At 46.8% G+C, this 18,869-nt stretch overlaps 2 protein-coding genes across 2 annotated transcripts in view; one reads left to right on the top strand and one right to left on the bottom strand.

Annotated features, from left to right (window-relative positions):
- The window catches only part of LOC112972273 (galactose-3-O-sulfotransferase 2-like), a 37,966-nt gene extending 28,604 nt beyond the window's left edge, over positions 1 to 9,362 (bottom strand). Inside the window, exon 1 of the mRNA XM_026078597.1 lies at positions 9,322 to 9,362. Coding sequence (XP_025934382.1) covers positions 9,322 to 9,362 — 41 coding nt within the window. The remainder of the gene's footprint in view (positions 1 to 9,321) is intronic.
- Positions 9,363 to 10,328: 966 nt separating this feature from the next.
- Positions 10,329 to 18,869, top strand: part of LOC112972274 (ovotransferrin-like) — a 29,513-nt gene continuing 20,972 nt past the window's right edge. Inside the window, exons 1-8 of the mRNA XM_026078598.1 lie at positions 10,329 to 10,445; positions 13,173 to 13,336; positions 13,549 to 13,657; positions 15,027 to 15,218; positions 15,657 to 15,789; positions 16,232 to 16,287; positions 17,490 to 17,659; positions 17,785 to 17,971. Coding sequence (XP_025934383.1) covers positions 10,403 to 10,445; positions 13,173 to 13,336; positions 13,549 to 13,657; positions 15,027 to 15,218; positions 15,657 to 15,789; positions 16,232 to 16,287; positions 17,490 to 17,659; positions 17,785 to 17,971 — 1,054 coding nt within the window. The 5' untranslated portion in view covers positions 10,329 to 10,402. The remainder of the gene's footprint in view (positions 10,446 to 13,172; positions 13,337 to 13,548; positions 13,658 to 15,026; positions 15,219 to 15,656; positions 15,790 to 16,231; positions 16,288 to 17,489; positions 17,660 to 17,784; positions 17,972 to 18,869) is intronic.

The raw sequence follows: 18,869 nt of genomic DNA on the forward strand, positions 1-18,869 counted from the left end.
ATACGTTTCACTGAAGGACATTTCTTCTGGCACTGCATAGTTGACCATATATCTATTTGTTTTTCCAAGGCTTGCTGTCCCTTTCTGCCCTCAACACATGGTCCCAGTGCATTGTGGCTGTTGTTGCGTCCATCCAGGATTTGAATGGCACAACAGAGAAAGGGGTTTCTGCCTGGAGTTGATCCCAATGGCTGATGCACAAGATGTGAAAAKGGTTTTGGTGATCAAAGAAGCATGTGGTGAAGGGCAAAACTGCTGGTGGAGGGATGTTCAGAAAGGACTGGGCCAAAACAGCAGCTCTGGGCTCAGGCACCATAGACCTGTGGGGATGGCTGTGCTGAGACCCTCAGTCACTGCCAGCAGTCAAAGGCTTCCAGCCTATGGCAGAAACCCCAGCAGGAGTTAATTTTCCTCTGTGATTAGATTTGTGGCATGAAGCCATTTCTCCCCACCAAGCATACAGTATCCTTTGTCTATAACATGACCAATCATCAGACCTACAGAGCAAAACCAAGTTCCCTCACCTTATGCAACTTTCAGTAAAACATCTGAAGCAAGACATTCTTTTAGTTCCTTCCTTATTCTTCCAACAGTTTTCAGGAGCTGTTAGGGCAGACATGCAAGGCACAGGGTGTCCTGGCTGCTCCAGAGGCTAACGAACTGCCGGAGCTCTGGAAGACAGCTGCTGAGTCCTGTTCAAATTATTTTGAGACCAAGAGAAGCTTTCCTTGCAAGACAAAATCAGTTGCCATTTTTTTTCTGTCTGAACAATGTCTCATTTCTGTTTGATTCGAATCAAAATGAACAACAGCAAATCAGATTTTAAATCACACCCCTCATAAAAGCAGGAATGGGGGATATGGGAAGGAAGGAGAAAACAAATATGAGGGAGAAAAAGAAGGACAATTCTTGTCTTGCTTCTGACAAAAGATTCAGGCAAAGGCAAACAGGTAGGTGCCCCATGTTAACGTCACCTCTCCCTGCTCTACAGTCATACCCCAAACCTCCTCTGACCCCAAACCTCCCCTTCTCTTCTTTACCACCCGATCCCAGAACTCACTCCCTGGGACCTAGGCCCCAGCTGGACACATGCCCTGGAGCCCTGCCCAAGGCCCTGCACATCTGTCTATGTTCCTTTGTCTTTACAGTTGGAAATGCTGAGAGGATTAAAAAGCCAAGGGGGCCTAAAAGCCTTCAGGAGGGGGTTTGAAATCTTCTTAGCTTGGCCTTTTGTCTCCCCCTTCTTTGCTCCTCCCTCGTTTCTTAATATCCCTGAGACTTTTATTATTTTCCATATTGCAAAACAGCAATTACTGAAAGGTACAAGGAAGTCTGAGAGCCAGGGCCCAGCAGTGCCTGCAAAGCTGTGCCAAGCCAAGGTGACCAGGGAGCAGAGTGGCAAGAACAGGAGGAGCTGTTCCCCTGGCCTGCTTGAGCCAGAATTTTATCTTGGTGAGAACATCCTGACTGACAGGCCAGGAAATTAATTTCTGGGCTTCTTGGGAGGGAGGTGGGGTTTGAAAGGTCAAGCCTGCCTTTGGACTTATTAGAGATCCTGCAATGAGGTGAGGTCTTTCACTAATGATATGGTAGTCACCAGTACTGACAGGGGAGAGGATCCTCCTGGGTCCTCTCTGCCTGCCATGCAAGAAATGCTGGGTTGTTGTGAATAATGCATCTTACAGGGTCCAGCCCTGGCTGCGGCAGGCTGCCATCCTTTGCAGAGGGGCAAAGGTAGGCGAGGGCACAGCAGTAACACATCCCCATCTCTGCATTACCTGGGAAATAAGATATGCTGCCTCGAGAGGACCTGTATCCTTCTTTACTGGGACATCATTGCTGTACTCCACCACCCTGCAGGTGTGTGGTATATCAAGTTCATAGACACCTCGGGCCTTTTGCAGCTTTCACAAAACACCAGCTCTTTGGAAGCATGTTCGTTAATGCTAAGTTTCATTGTGAGGGCCAGTGTCCCTCAGGCAATAGGCTTAGTTGCAGTCCCTGACATCAAACTGTTCTTTCAAACCCAGATGAGAAGAGAATGTGGGGTCCTAGGCCAACATTCCCCTCCCACAGCCCTGGGATACCCAAAGTGTGGTCTGTCCACACCTCAAAGTAACCAGGACATGGTAGAATAAGCTGAGAGTAATGTGGCCTGGCTCACTGGCTTGCACTGGACACAGGTTAAAAAAATCCTTCTTTCCCTTCTCCTTCTGCAAAATGCTGAGTGAGATTGCAATCTGCATCAGGTACTGGAAACAGGGAATGCAATATTAGGTTCTTGGGAATGCAGAAAGCCAAACAGACAGTGTGCAATAGCTCTAAGGGTTACTTTCAAGAATTGTAGGTGGGATTGCAGGTAGGTGTTTCAAAGGTCATTTTGGCTGTCTAATCTCTGGTCTGTAACGACCTGCGTTTTGTGTTTGTTAGCTGTTAAACCAGGCACCAAGATCCATGCGTGTCCTTGCCCATTTGCAAAGCCTGTTTTACTAGTAACTGTAAAGCTGCAAAGACCTGAGCTCTCTGGGGCTTTCTGGGCACATCAGGTGGCACGTTGGGGTCTTGACAGAGTGCCTGCAGCTGAGAGCTGGGGGGAGCTCACTGTGTTCTGCGTGGCTGGGGCAATGAGGCATTTCATACCAAGGAAACAAATTGCCAGGACATGCTCTTAGTATGTAGGTCTGAACAAAGAAAGCAGATGTTCCTGAAAGCAAAGGTTAATCATGTATCACTTCTTCAGGGACTCCAGCCTCCCTCTAAAAACAGCATTGAATGCCTTTTAGGATTTGATCTCAGCTATAGTGTCTGGGCATCCAAAGCAAGAATTCTTTGATTACATTTTTTTGCTTCACTTTTAATCAAATTAATGATTTTCATGAACTCTCCTTATTTTGAGTCTAACAGCCCTGTAAATTAATTGCCAGCAGTTAATGAGTTCATGAAAAATCTTTCTTCACCTACTTCATTGCATCAGTTTTTCTAGAAGAAAATATTGCTGCTAGGTTTTCATGGGCTAGTATTTAGTCACTGATATCATATTTTAATTAGCTATTTAGTATGGAAGGGTGAGATGTTTGCAAGACTCATGACTGTTGACCTGCCAGAACACCTCTGAAAATTTCAAACACAGAGGAAAATTAATTTGACTGGAGTTCAAGGGGTCTCCAATAAAGATTAAGCCTTTCTGTTATTTGAAGTCTCATTTCTATTAATTTCCTATAATGCTGCTTTGAAACATTTACAAAATGGCAACAAAAGTGCTGCAGAAAGGAATGATGGCTAACAATTTTTTGGTGCTTTCAAAACACCCATTATTAATCAATGAGGAAAATGAATAGCCATAGGACAGTGTTAAAATGCTATCAGGGAAGATGGCTACAAACAGGTCTTGTAACAACATGTAGTTGTCATGACAGTTTAAAAATGAGTTATTGTGAGATTCTATACATGCCAGGGATTCAATATTAATGATTACCACGAATTAACTAACTGGAAAGGGGCTGAACAGCAAGAAGTAAAGTTCAGCTTGACCCATTGGTGAGCTGACCCTTTTCCTGTTCATTTAATGCCCAAATCTCTTTTTTTTTGCCAGAGAGGCTATCAAACAGTTGAATACAATGCTTGGGCGCAACAGTGGGCTGGCATGCCAGCCTGGGCAGGCTGCTTGTAGGCTTGGGAGGATGACAAGAGGTTCAGCCTCCTGCTCCTTGGGCCAGATTCAGCGCCAAGAGCTGCTCTCTGGCAGCCAGCGAGCACTGCTGGCCCGGGGCTCAGGCTGCGAAGCACTGCTCCGTGTAGCTGTGCTTAGGTTGTGCCTCTGCACCAGGCTGCTCCAGCTCAAGCCAACAATGTTAGTGGAGAGGCACTTTGTTTGCCTGAGTGAGAATCCTCGAGCCCAGCCAGTGTCTATAGGGCACAGGAATCTTTTGCATCACTATGGATGTGTGTTCTCTTGCTGTCCTTCTGGCCAGCATCCAGCACCTTTCTCTTAAATATCTTGGACTTCCCTTAATTTTTCTCCTGGGAAAGGCTTATGAATCATGAAGTCACAGGTTTTCCTTTCTCGGTGTTTTTCCTTGCTTTCTCCTATGGTTTCCTTTTGGTTGCCCATCTCTGCTATCTGTCCTCAGGGGGAACTCTGTGCCCACTGCTTGTGTAAAATTATTCTTTGTCCACATCGACCTTCTGCCTCCCCCTCCAGCTCAAGCAGGGCTCATCCACTTGCAAGGCTGGCTGCATTTGCTGGGTGCCTTTTCTGTTCCCTGTTTCAATGACATCCAATTGCTGAAGGGAGGCAGCACCCAAAGCTCCTGCAGTGTAGGGCCTGGCCAGGTGTCCCATAATGTTGGCCTGTCCCCTGGGATGCAGTGACCACGGCTCAGTTCTGGGGCTCTTCTTGCTTCTCAGGTCTTGCTACTCTCTTGCTCTGGGGACTCCTGGCTCTGCTACCATCTTGCCTTCATCCCTGTCCCATGTGCAGGGTGTTCAGAGCCTCAGCTTGATGGCCTGTGACTGCAGGAGAACATCCCTGCTCACACTGCTTCTCCCTTGTCCCAGATGTGTGCATGGGGGCTCACATGAGCCAGAGACCCCTCCTTCCCTGGAAACAAACTGCCCTTTCTCCTGTTCTYTCCCTTCCTTCAAATGAATCATCTGTGACAGCCCAGAGATGGTCCTTGTGGAGATAGGCCCCAGTGGAGACAGTCTGACATGTCCTTCAGAGCTGGACACAGCCATTTTATGAACACAGTAGTTGTGCAACTGTTTGGCTTTTGCACCAGAGTGAGATCTGGGCATGCAGGCTGCGGGAGAGCTGAGGGCACTGTGGCTATGCAGGGCAACTGGCACTCCTGGCCCTTCCAGACTATTGGTATTTACTGGTTTGTTCCCATGTGTCTTTGTATACAGGGAACATGCTTGGAAAACCCCTTGGAAACAGGTATGAATGCTATCTGGCTGTATTTACAAGTGTCTTCAGCAGGAATGATTAACCCACTGCCTTTTGCTTTGTTCCCTTCCAAAAGCCCTTTGAGAATATTGCAGTTCCCAAAGTTGCACAGAGTAGCTGGTAATCCTGTTAACCATTGGGTTAATTAAGCAAACTGGAATGCTTCATTAGTAGGAATGTCACTAATTAAATATCTGATGGGAGTTTCCCATTGACCTCTGGCTGACAGAGCAGAAATCACTGCTTACTTCAGGAATGGGGCTGGTGGCTTTTACAGAGAATAGGCAGCATGGCTGCTTCTTGATTAAGAAAACCTTTTTCCCCCCCATCAATGTCGGACTGGTTGGCATTTGCCAGATGGGAAACGTGCATGGATAGGATTGTGGGCAGTGACACCTTCCTGCAGAACAGCTGTGTGAGGTAGAAAGAACTGGGTTTCTGGCACCTGGCTGTTGCGTTGATTAGTTACAGCCAAAAACAAAAGCCTGTAATGGTATGACATGGTAAGCAGCTTCAGAAAAGAGACTACAGTCTGTAGCTGAGCTTAGAGCTCTGAGCCGGAAAGAGCTACTTAAAATTGACAGAGTACTCTTTGTTTGCTGTGTGTCATTTGGAAATTAAGCAATATTTAGAAGCAAATATTGATTCAGAGATCACCAGTTCCCACTCTCCTCTGGCCAGTTCAGCTCATCCCAGGTGGAAAACAGCATATTGCAACACAGTCATAACCTGACACCAAGTATTTCTCCTAACCAACAGGAAAATGGGTTTGTGGCATTGCCTGTGAATAAACTAACCACAGTGACTCTGGAGTTGGAGCACAGCCTCAAAATTGGCCCAAGTGTTCAAACAGGGGATGAAAACAGGTTTCTGGAAAGAGTGCCACAGCTCTTCAGTATCTAAGCAGATATCTGGGCCTTGGGAACCACAGGGAATGTACAACTGGTTCTAGTACATCATTGGTCATGGACATGCTTGTGGAGCTGGCCTTCCCATGGCATGGCTTTACAGCTTCTGCAAGATCCATCCCTACCCAGGCTCTGGAGAGGAACGATCTAGTCCCTCTTCCAGGGGACCACTGGGATCAGGGAGGGGTGGAGGAATTTTCCCCAGATGCTTACACTAAATAGGTAAGCCAGTCCTGCAGAAGCCCCCTGACTTCTCCCTGCCCTTCCTGGCACCCACCGTCATCTTCTCCCATACGTTGATATGGACACCTTTGCCAATTCAGAGCCAGTTTTGATGCTGCTCCCCATCCTGGCTATAGATAGAGGAGCAGGGAAGAAGTTCTAGAAAAGTGGGTTCCCATCAGGCTACGGATGGCCTACTCCACTGGCCTTCAGATTGCTGTGACATGATCTCTGTGGCCAGGACAGGAAGAAAACTTGAGGACTAAGCCCATTTTCATGGTTGAACAAGTTAGTACATTTGTTACTAGCAGAATCCAGTCTTTTCTGAGTCACAACCTAGAAATTCCCATTTCTGAGAGGAAACAAGATGTTGAATAGATGAGGCCAGCGTCCTGGTGGGTGTATATTGCCCTCTGCCCTTAGTCTATCCCAACTCAGTGGTTGGATTGAATCCTTTTTTTTTTTTTCCTCATTTTTAAAGCTTTATCTCCTTAATATCTTGAGGTGAGCTGGGTGTCTGTGCAAGTGCCAGCCTGGTGACCCCTGGGAACAGCAGCACTATCTCCAAATGCCTTTGTTGTTAGATAGGAACACCTCTAATGAAATAACTGCTTCAGAGAGTCAGGTGAGATGCCTGTGTTGGTATGGTGTCTTGATCACAGCTTTTCTTCTCCCTGGTTAATGTTTTCCCCACATGCACACAGCCAGAGCTCCAATCCAGCCTCCTTTCAAATGAGAGCTGCTCCATAGGCTTAGTGCTAGCCTTTGGCTCTAGGTTGAATTCTGCCATGGGGACAGTTAACATAGTAGTAAAGCAGAGCCATCTCACAGATGGTTGTGCTGGCTCTAACTTTATCCCAGCCCAATCACAATTATGTTCTTTCCTCAGGATGTAACTAAAACTGCAGTCCAGCCTTGTTTCAGCCATAAACCACAGAGTACACGTGTGGATTTATGGTAATGTTTTCCACTGGGAGATGTAGGAATAAGTAGTATTACTTCACCTTCAATTTTATTTAACATGGGGCAGAGCCCTGTTCTTTTCTTAGGGGTCAGATGTGTTTATGCRTCACCAATGGCCTGTAGTTGGTCAGAAGGGTGTGTTAATTTGTATTTCTTCATCATTCATGTAATTTTTAGCAGCATCCTCTTTCTGAAAACAGAACAGCCAGGATCTGTAATGTTGCAATACAACGAACTTGTGATATGTAGTAATACTGCAACTTTCTTCATGAACATGTACTGTAGAAGACTTAAGATGATCTGAATAACAAGGCCAAAGTCCTAAAGAGGCACTGACCTAGCTCTGTTCTTTATGATAATGCTGCTCCTGCTTCCATGAGCCAGAGTTTTGACTTGTTAACTTCAAAAACAACAAGAATTTCCATCTTCACTAAGAAAAAGGGTTAATAGAAAGACATGTGAAACTACCCATCATAGCACTGCCATACCCTCAGCAGATTTGCAGAGAGCATTGGGGATGGAGGTGGGGTGTGAGAAGAAGAGAAAGGAGCAGTGGGTGGTCCGTGTGAAAAAGGCTGGGAACTGCCGTATTTGAGCACAGGATTATCTGACCATATGCAAAAGGCAAGATAGTATGGGCTCTTACAGCAACTGCCCCTGTGTCATGTGAACAGACCTTTTAAGATTTCCATGCTTCCTTATGTGTACTTCCACTTCATCTCTCAGGTGGCAAATACCTTTTCTGCTCTGGGTAGTGTTGTAACCACGTATTTTATGGAGTCAATATCTCCACATATTTTCACTTTTATTTATATGTTCAAATAAACTCCTTTTTCAGTGACGCTAATTTCTAGGCTCTCTTGGGATGTCTGTTAGAAGAGGCATCTTAGAACAAACCAACAAAAAACTATGGAAGAAACTTGTAGGACAGCTTCCTGTGAGTCCTTGTGTCTCTTGTTCCCATGAATGGGGGTATTGTTAAAGGTATCCTGAATTGTGGAAGGATTGGTAAGATCTACAGGAAGCTGGGGATGGTGAGATCTACAGGAAGCTCAGTGGGATCTACCTGTTTCAGTTGAGGAAGACCTCAAAGGGCCACAGCTTCCCCAAAACTGTCCTGAAAATGCTCTGGTTGTAGTAAATATGGATAGGAGAGTGGCATTGCCTAGTGGTGGGAGCGAGGCATTCCCTGCCTTGGTACAGTGTGTTTGGAGATGCTACAAACACAAGAAGTGCTGCTTTCCTAGGAGAGCAGGGGATGAAGGAGTGAGAAACTGGAACTACCCATGCTGAGAGAATCTCTAAGTATAATGCTGAAACAGCCAACATGGTCATGGGTGCTTCTCACCCAACTGGTGGGGACCTCCAGCAGCCTGGGCCACACAGACAATGGGAAAAATCCAGCTTCCCCTAAGGGCAGGCTCAAAGCCCCACAGTGGAGGGGTCATTGCCTGAAGGTCTTCAGCAGCTCCCTCCCCTGGGCCACTTAGTAGAGAGATATCCTTGACCTCACTCTGGGCTAGTATCTGCTCTAGAGCCATCTCTGCTCCACCCTGCTCTGGCATGGAGTGGCACCTGGCCACCACCAACCACCAGCAGGTTTCTGTGCCATGAGCCAGGCAGGAGGAGGCAGAAGAGTCAACCCAGAATGCTTCCAGCCTGCACCAGCTGAGGAGCAGGGACAGACTGTGGGTAAGCGCATGTCAGTGCTGCCTAGAGGTTGCAGGCAGTGGGAGAGGTAAGGGCCTATATGGGAGATCCAGAACATCGCAAAGGGAGGTTGGTGATCAAGCCTGGGAGCTGGGCTTTACCACTGGGCTTCCTGCAGGTGAACAGAAGGTGAGTATACAGCATGCTCATGTAGCCAGTGTCTGCTGCCCCTTGTGTCTCATGGGAGCTTCAAGGCAGTTGTTTGCCCAGCTACTCCAGCTGTGTCAGCTGTGCTTGGCTCTGTGGCTGATGGGCCAGTCTGGCCTGTGTGTTTAGTTTGGGACAGTCAGACACTGTGGACAAGGGCTTCCTAGGCACTCCTGATCTCTGGCAACTCCTGAACTGCTTTGCTGCAGAGGAGGCCAAGGCATGGCTTTGGCTGGGAACTGGATAACAAAAGCTATCTCCTGACTCGAGGATCCCAGGCTGAGCACAGCCTCCATCTGTAGTAGGGCAGGAAGACCAGCAGACCCTTGAGTCCCTGATGGTGACATCCTGAAATTGGTGGCTGCCTGCTGGTCATCCCAGTGAATGGCCCCACTAGTGAATGCTATTGGTGCCAATGCATACCTGCTCTCCAGGACAGCACTGTCCTGTAACTGGGCGTACATGGCAGGGGTGTCAACCCTAACAGGTGATGGCCAGGGATGCTGCTGGGGCTTGTGGACTAGCTGTTGTGGTCCAGGAACTCCCAGTTTGTGTGTGTGTGAGACAGAGTCTATCTGCAGTTTGTTTTGTAGCCTGCACCATAGATTGGGACATCAAGCCTGCAGCAACATCACAGAGGCAGGTCTTAGAAAAGTCTAGCCATGACCCATTGGTTCTGGATGCAGAGAGAGAAACCAGGAGTGACTGCAGCTGGCTGGAGAAGGTTTTCAGGGGAAGGGGGTGAGCAGTACCTTTGGGGAGAGAAGTGGACCACTAATTCAAGCATTTCATCGCAGGTGGTGACAACAGTGTGGTGATGGGGCAGTGTGTTGATACCTTCTGGCTGCAGGGTGGTATCTAGCTATCTGATAGCTGTCACTGTCTTCTCTTGGCCTGCTGCAAGGAGCTTGCCAGGCTGTCTGTAAAGCATGTTTGCTGCCTTTGCACCCTCTCACCATTGCTAGGGCAGTGCAAAGGAGAAAGTATGTGCTCAGAGTACTGCAAGCCAAAGGGTGATGAGCACAATAGCAATAGTTACTGGCAAACACACAAAACTCGGGGCTGGGTCATGTCTCAGTAGGGACTTTCTGAGATTAGGCTGTGCAAGGCAGGGGGTAGCCGAAACAAAGAAAATAGCCCCTCCCATGGCATTTTAGCCTGCAGGGGAATTCAAATGTCACAAATTGGGAATTTTCCATTTGAAGCCCCTTGGACAAACAAAAAGCTCTTTGCCTTGCTCCGACTCCCACCTGTGATGGGATTCAGTGCCAAAGTGAAAGGCTTCTTAAAAATGGGCTGATCCAGGGAGGGGGGCAATCTAGGAGCTATTGAGAAACAAGGAAGGACAAACAGTGTTAGGTCATTGCTTTTGCAAACACAGCCAAGGCTGTTTCTCTATAAAAGGGTGAGAAAGCGGTTCCAGAGCCATCACAGACTTGGAGGGGACAGTCTGTGACCAAGGCTGCTGCACCCCCCTCCTCTGCATCTGACTCCCTGGTCAAATATGAAACTCGTCCTCTCTACAGTGCTGTCCTTCGGGATAGTGGGTAAGTGTCTGCTGAAGGCAGTTTTGGGGAATGGAGGAATCAAAAGCTATCAGGATTCCAGGCTTTACTCCCTAGACCAGGGTGTTTTATAGAGGAATCTGTTGAGCTGCAGCATGTACCAAACCAGGCAGCTGTTAAGTAAAAAGCAGAACATAAAGCAAAAGAGAATCTGCCAGACTCCTGCTTTGGCAGATGCGTCTGGGGATCTCTAAATGAAGATGGTGTTTTTAACCCTAATGACAGCAGTTTCCTCACTCTGCCTGCCACAGCTCTGAATGCAACCCAAGCCCATTGAGGCTGGAGGGAAATCTGCTGCTGTCCGCAGAGGGTGGCAGAGCAGCCCCTCCAGTGAGGAGGAAGGCTGCTTGTCATCCACAGCCCCTGCTTCAGAAGCCAGAGGGAAGGGATAGCTTGTGAGAGGTGCTCCGCTTACATTGGTATGCTCCCTCTGCCACAGAGGGCAGAGAAAAAAGACCCTCTGGCAAGCTGCTGCTGTATCAGGAGAGGTATTCAGTGAATGGGAGAGAAACTAGAAAAAGACCCCTCTGCTGAGCCTGCATGTGTGTTGGGTTAAACCTGAAGGCAGTAACAGTCAAAAGGAGCTTAAAGAATGCTTATATAATGAAAGACCACTGAGGGACACCTCCACATGCTCCCCTCTCTGCTCCTGCACTGCTTCTCCAGAAGGTAGCATGGCTGTTGCAATGTTCTTATGTCTCTGCTTGCTCCTGGGGTGCTGCCCCTTCTTGCCACCTCCTGCTGGTGCACCCTTGGGTCTCCGAGACCTTGACAGCTGTAAGAGGGGAGTCTTGTGTCCCACCTTGCACCAGTGGCTTGTCATGCTTCCAGCCCGGTTCCACTGGCTCTTTGCCAGGCTTGGAAAGCTCCCAGAGCATCTTTAATAAGTGGAGTTCTGTCCTGCTGCTGTAGCTGCACTTTGCTCAGGCTCCCATGTGCTTTTACGCTCAAACTGTGCTGCTGTAGATCTGGCTCTGTTTGAAGAGGTATTTCGCTCTTTTTCTGTTCATGATTTTGTAAGGTAATGGTCAGGTGGCCATGTAAAGGATGTTGCTGCTGTCTACACCTATCAGGGCACCCCTGCGCGGAAAGGTAAAGAGGTGGGGGCTTCTCCTAGTAGCAGGTGACAGTCTCTTCTGATTCCCTCAAAAAATGTGGTGATGGTTAATGTCCTCCCATGGGAAGTGCTCCCTATGCCACTGGAGTTATACAATTCTCTAGCACCAAAAGTCTTTGCTGAGTATTAGCATGCAATGATATGTTACTAACCGTGAATAGTCCCTCCTCCTCCTCCTCCTCTACGTGGAAGGAGATAAGAGGTTGTCCAAAAGCTCTGTGACAGAGGCCATGGCACTTGGGCTCCCTTTGCCTTCCCAAATTTCATCAGTGCAGCTGGGCTGACTGGTGGCTGTGAAAGAAAGCGAACGCCTGCACCCAGCATATCCTTGCCGGCAACTTCCTGGATGCCAGTGCTACTGCTCTGGATGAAGGTGCTCATGCCGTGTCTACCTGTAGAGGCCTGTTAGTGCTGGTGGGAGTGCCCTTGGGAGGTCCCCAGTCCAGTCTCTGCCCAGAGCAGGACCTTTGCCAGCACTATATCAGGGTGGCTGTGGCTTTGTCCAGCCAAGACTAAAAGTTTAGATTATGTCAGGAGGAAAAAGGGCTAAAATTTCTCTATGTGGCCAAACTTAGCATCTCCACTGGGAAGACGGGAAGTGTCTTCTGGCAGAGTTATGGTTCAAAAAGAAAACAAGAGGTAAAACTGGAAACAGCACAGGTTATTCTGAAGATGTTTGAATGATATTTGCCACCAGGGGTTTGGAGAAAGTAAGCTGTGCATATAACCTCTTGGTCTGTACAGTCCTGAGAGGAAGGGGCAGAGTTAAGGCGAAGTGTGTAGTATGGGCCAGCTAGAATGGTGGTATGAAACTGGTCATATACTTTAACTGCAAGTTTCCAAAGTTTCTGGTGTTTAGGTTGCTGAAGTCCTAGTCCAAAGTCAGTGTCCACCTGAGTCTTTGCTCTGTTCCAGTCTCCCAGAGCTGCCAGTCAGCAGCACTTACTGGCTACTGTTGGGGAACCCTTAGAGGAGAGGGCTGTGGGTATTGTGGAGCTGGTATGTCATCTCCATTATTGGATGTGGGGGAGGAGGTGGGAAATAAAGAGAGAGTTAAATATTTCAGATCATCTAGCTGCTAAGGAGGTTGTATGTGGCAAGGCACTGAAATAGTCTGGCTGGGTCACAGATGCTGGCCCTCTGGGGTTATTTGCAAAGAGACTGCTGCAAAGGAGAGTCTTTGCTCTCCCTTTTTTGCAAACCATTCTGATTTTTTGCAAACCATTCAATTTCTATTGGAGTGTGTGGATTTGTACTTCTGTTCCTGTGGATGCTGCTGTGAGCTCAGGCTGGTTGAATCAGGATGCCATGGAAGATGCCCACACTGACAAAGCTATTGTGAGCCTTTCCCAGGGCCAGGAATCATCCTCCTGGATGTTCCTGATGGTGCACATGACAGGCAAGAAGGAAACTACCTTCTTGTGTGCCTTAGGAGATGTGCAAGGGACCATGTCCTGTCCTGCTGCTCACTTGAGGGCAATGACTGCAGGGAACCAGAATCCCAGAGATCATGTATTCACAGAGATGCTTCTTTTCTCCACTTGTTGCCTTTATCCCTGTCTAAGACTATCTATTTGTGGTTCTTTGTACAGCTCTGTGTTTTGCTGCGCCTCCCAAGGCAACCATCAGATGGTGCACAATATCCTCACCAGAACAGAAGAAATGCAATGACCTAAAGGACCGCATGCAACAAGAGAGCATTGGATTGTCTTGTGTGCAGAAAACGACATACTTTGACTGCATAACGGCCATTGCGGTGAGTGGTCAGCAAAACATCTGCGCTGGGCACTGAGGATGTTTCAGCAGCCTGTTCCACTTGGAGAATGTTGGGGTTTCCTCTGAGTCACTGGTTGTTGCCTGTGATCCCACTACAGAGAAGGAGTCACCCACAAGGATCCAGGAGAGACAGGTGTTTTCCCTTATGCATGCCTGCTCTTTCCTTATCGATTGAAATCTCTTTTTGTTTAGAGAAATGAAACAGATGCCATTAGCTTGGATGGTGGTCACCTTTTTGATGCAGGCCTTGGCCCCTACAAACTGAAGCCCATTGTTGCTGAAGTCTATGAAGCAAGTGGAGGTATGTTTTCATGCAATATGTTTAAGCCAAGTAGTGGTAGCAAACAGGTAGCACAGAGGCCCTTCCTTTCCATACAGTGTTCCCATGTTGTTTCTTCTGGGTGTCTGAGACAGTGTCCCCCACTTTCAAATCCCAGAGGAAAAGAGAGGGGGCCAGTCACACCAAAAATGTGAATGCTTTGCTACTACTCGTGGACATAGAGTCACTGCAATGGAAAGCGGCTTTGCAAGAGGGCAGAGCCAGTGCCCCATTTCTGCTGTTACCTGTGATGAAAGTCACTGATCACACAGTGATGCAGAGGCCATGGAAGGACAGCCACAAACAGCAGTCATGACCCTCCCAAAACATGGCATAAAAACTGTGCTGAAYAGAGCCCAGAGATCTTTTGCTTTCAGTGACCTTGAACAATGCTGATAATAAACTAAGGTAGGTAGCAGAGAGAAACTGTGCATCTTCCTGCAGATAGTTATCAAGACAAAAGTGATTAAAGAATGACAGCAGCATTACCATTACTGGCTGTGGAGGAACACCTAGTTGAGCTGACCAAGGCAAAAGGACCAGGCAGTGCATGGTAAAATGAAGAGAAGCAGAAAGAAAGATAAATGGAATTCTGGAGCAATCCTATCCGTTATGAGTTAGCTCTGATGCTCCATCCCTACCCATTCTCTGTACTGTCTCTCCTCTCTCCTATGCTTCTCCTGGGACCTGAATGGACACTGTTTCTCCATTTTTGTCATTATTGCCTCTTACAGTCCCACCACATCCAAGCTCCCAACCTCTTTTGGAAGAACCCTCTGCTCTGGAGGTCACCCTGTTTGTATGCAGTGTTCAGGATCAAAGCAACACAACGGGGTTATTCTCAGCGTGGTACTTAAGAAATGCAAATATTAAATTCAAGGCTGTCTCTAGCACCCCTAAAACTCAGTCACTTTATCCATATGTAATATTTAATGAACTTGATATAATTTTAAAGACTACATGTGGAATTCCAGTCTTGCAAGGCTTGTATCTGTGCTTCAGTGAGCAATGGCATTTGAAAAAAGATTTGCCAAAAAAGATTTGCCAGAAAACCTGCAAGGCATCCTTCCAGCACTACATGAATGTCTAATGCCTGTTCAGTGACAGAGTATTTTGCATGTGATAGTATTTTCATGTCACTTACCCTTCAAATTGTAATGATGCAGTATTGGTTCAATATTGGCAGCGTAACACACCCCTAACAACATCAGAAGTCCACAAGTGTTCAAGAGTTATTTGGTAGTACAGCACTTTATTCTCTGAAATCGAGGGTTTGGTAAGATTTGAAATCAGGATTTCAAATGCTCAGAATTCCTGCCTTTTCAGTGCTTTCCTCCTTCTTGTATTACAGGATCCTCAACCTCCTACTATGCTGTGGCTGTTGTGAAGAAAGGAACAGACCTCACAATAAATGACTTGAAAGGCAAGACTTCCTGCCACACAGGCCTGGGCAAGTCTGCTGGCTGGAATATTCCCATTGGGACACTCATCCGCCGGGGAGACATTCCGTGGGATGGCATAGACTCAGGCTCGATTGAGCAAGGTGAGGTGGGAAAGTGTGAGATAAATGGGGTGGTATTAAAACCAGTGGCGGTGGTGAGGTGAAAGTGATGGTGTCTGATCTTCTGCGGAGGTTCAGTGGTGACGCAACGAGCAGCTGAGTCATTTACATTCCTGATCTTGCTCTTCCTGCTCCCCCTCCTCCATCCCAAATACACTAGGTGTTCCTTCATTTAGGAATATCTCATTTTATCCCCAAGCGCAAAACTTCACTGTGCTGCACATAGTTAAGTTTGCTAAACAGTTAATGCTCCACTCTGGCATATACCCCAGGAGGGGGAAAATCAAGCCATTAAAAGAGTCAGCCCTACCACTGAGAGCTGACAGCCTTCCCCTAAGGCACACCTTCCCTCCGCAAACCCTTCCAGGTCCTTGCAAAACTGATTTTTAGAGTAACTATTGCATGTTTCCTCTTCCACAGAGGTAGCCAAATTTTTCTTTGCCAGCTGTGTGCCTGGTGCCACTGAAAAAAACCTGTGCCGTCAGTGCAAGGGGGACCCTAAAACCAAATGTGCCCGCACATCACCTTATTCTGGATATTCTGGAGCTTTTCAGTGAGTGAAAGTTATTTTTCTTTGTGGAAATATTCTTGCCTTTATGCATACAAGTTTTCATTATACCAGGGACTGCTGTTTTGTAACTGGGGGTCCTGATGAGACTGAATGTACAGAACAGCTGGGACTCTTGGTAATGGAAGATTCAATTTGTAATAAATGGAGGCTTGGGATTCCAGTAGGCAGCTAGGAGATCAACGAGGGAGCTGGGTTGTATGATTTTGTACAGACTGTTAAGAATATACAGCATTTTGCTAAGTCTAACTGTGTTTCTTATGAATTACTTCTCTGCCATTACATTTTCTTCCCTGCCAATATAGCTTTTTGGGAAGATTACTGCTTTATGGTTGCAGTTTGTGCCAAAGTAACTTGTTGAAACAGGAGATAGGGAACCACAATGTCCGTTTTGTTTAACGTCTCTTCTGCTCCCTCCCACCTGCAGTTGTCTGAAAGATGGAAACGGAGAAGTAGCTTTTGTAAAACACACAACTGTTGAAGGTAGGCCTGTCAGATCGCTCTATTTTTTTCCTTCCTAGTCCAATCTCTTGCTGCTACTCCATTCTCAAATTTAGTCTACGCTCCAACTTCATTCCTCTCCATATTTTCCCCAAACATCTTCTCCATTCATCTCTAGAAACATGTTCTACACACTAGATTAATTAGTTGACTAGCTCATCCTTGTTCTTGAAAAATATGACTGGTGGGGTGTCACTCAGATGGCCCTCTTTGAAGAATGAAAGCCTGAAAGTTACCTGCTTGATTTAAGCTCAATGATATAATTTGTGCTATATCACAGAGCCAGCTGTAGTGTTTTCACTGCAATGGCAGCATGAGCATTTGCATAGATAATTACCCAGTCTTCACAGACCCACTCAGTCTTCTGGGAGAGAGTCAGTTTTGGAGGAAATTTAGCCCACAGAAAGAATTCACTAACTCTGCACCTTTCAGAGAGGAAAGGCAGCTGTGCTTAGAGCACTGGCCTGGTGCTCAGGGGACCTTCAGTGAGTTCAGTGGAGGGCCACCAAGATGGTCAGGGGACAGGAGCACTTGCCTTGTGAGAAGAGGCTGAGGGAGATGGGTTTGTTCAGTCTGGACAAGAGATGACTTTGGGGGGGCTTCATAGCAGCCTGCCAGTACCTACAAGGAGGTTTCCAAGAAGATGGAACCAAGATCTTTACAGAGGTGCACAGAGGGAAGATGAGAAACAACAGTCATAAATTGAAACAAGAGAGGGTCAGACCAGATACAAAGAGAAAATTTTTCCCCATGAGTCAAGCAGTGGGACAGGTTGCCCAGGACAGTTGTGCAGTTTCCTTAGCTGAGTTGGCCTAAAAGACCATGTGTGTGTCCTGGTCTGTTAAAGGTTTGCATGGCATCTAGCATACTAAAATGTCTAGGCACTACTGCCACATAAAGAGATCCTCCTACTGATAGTTTAATTATGACAGAGGCAGAGATAATCTTTCTTTCATAGGTACATGTATTTTTCTATCTGCATTGCCTTCATATGACTATGATGATCCATCTCTCCTAACACCCACACACTATCATTGCAAAGGGGGTGTGGGGAGCTGTCAAATGACAAAAATTTGCCATTCCTCTATGCTTCATCAGGAAAAAAAAAAAACCATTATAAAGCTGCCTTAGATTGGGTTTTTGTTATTGTGATGTTGCAACTTGTGGTTCCTCCCTTCCTCTAGAAAATGCCGCAAAGGAGAAGGATAAGTACGAGTTGCTGTGTTTGGATGGAACCCGGCAGCCTGTGGACAACTATAAAGCCTGCTACTGGGCCAGGGTCCCTGCTCATGCTGTTGTGGCTCGAGACGATAGCAAGGCTGAAGAAATTTGGACTTTTCTCTCAAAAGCACAGGTAGCATAGAGCTTTCCTTTCCTTCCCCTAGCATCCCCTCTTCTGTCCCCTGGTTTTGATCAGTCTCTCCAGCTTTCCAAGCATTTTGGTGTGGTCATTTACTGATTATTTTTTCCCTGTGACAGGAAAAATTTGGCGTTGGCACAACCAGTGACTTCCATCTCTTTGGGACACCTGATGAGAAGGACCCACACCTCAAAGACTTGCTTTTTAAAGACTCTGCTATAAAGTTGAAGAAAATCCCATCACTGATGGATTCCCAGCTCTATCTAGGCTTTGAGTATTACAGTGCCATTCAGAACCTCAGGAAAGGTAGGCAGGACATGGGCCATGGCCAGTGGCCATGACATGCTAATATAGTATCAAGGGAAACTGCAGTGAATCTGGTTGCTACTGTATGAATTCAACAAGCAGTTGCCCCTGACATTGCATTTTCTTCATGCTGTCTAAGTTCTCCTGTCCCAGTAACATCCTCCCTGAACTTCCCCACCTGTATGACCCCAGTGCTCTCCTCTTTCAATTGGTGGGGTTATGTAGCATCTCCTATTCTGGACTGAGAGCATCTCTGCACAATGAGCTGATCTGAACAAGTTATGGGATGTTGCCTGTTTCCTTTCACAAACTGTCTGGATGCAGTCAGTTGGCCAAGAAGTGTTTGCAGAAGATACTTGGAGAAGTGATCAGCAAATATGTCTAGGGGAATCAATGCGATTTTCTCAAATATAGTCAGTACTGAGTATTCTTGGCAGTCAGAATTCAATATTCTGTATTTCCTATGAAATGTATTTGTTTGTGTGGTTAGTAAGGTCAAAACTGATATGGTCAAAACTGCTGCTCAGAAAAGCCATTTCTGGGATGTAAGAATACAGGATTGGAAGGAACATCCCAGGACATCAGGGCCAGTTCTGGCTATTTGAGGGAAACAGTGTCCTTTATTTCCATCTAGACTCATAAAGTATTTACCGACATCCTCGTTGGCTCTCTGAAGGTCAAACATCCTACAAACAACCTCCATAACCCGCTTAAAAAGCATAGTTTTGCAGACATCTCTGTGGTAGACTCAGCCACTATGGCATTTATGGAAGGGGATGCATGGACTTCATGTAGAATCAAAACAGGTTATTCAAATGCTGCTTCACAGAAACATAAAACTGAATTGTGTTTTTCCAGACTGGTCTTACTCTCATTGCTGTCTAGGCTGTGAGGTCTG

Source organism: Apteryx rowi, unplaced genomic scaffold (assembly GCF_003343035.1).
Source record: "Apteryx rowi isolate R43461 unplaced genomic scaffold, aptRow1 scaffold_480, whole genome shotgun sequence".
Taxonomy (NCBI): domain Eukaryota; kingdom Metazoa; phylum Chordata; class Aves; order Apterygiformes; family Apterygidae; genus Apteryx; species Apteryx rowi.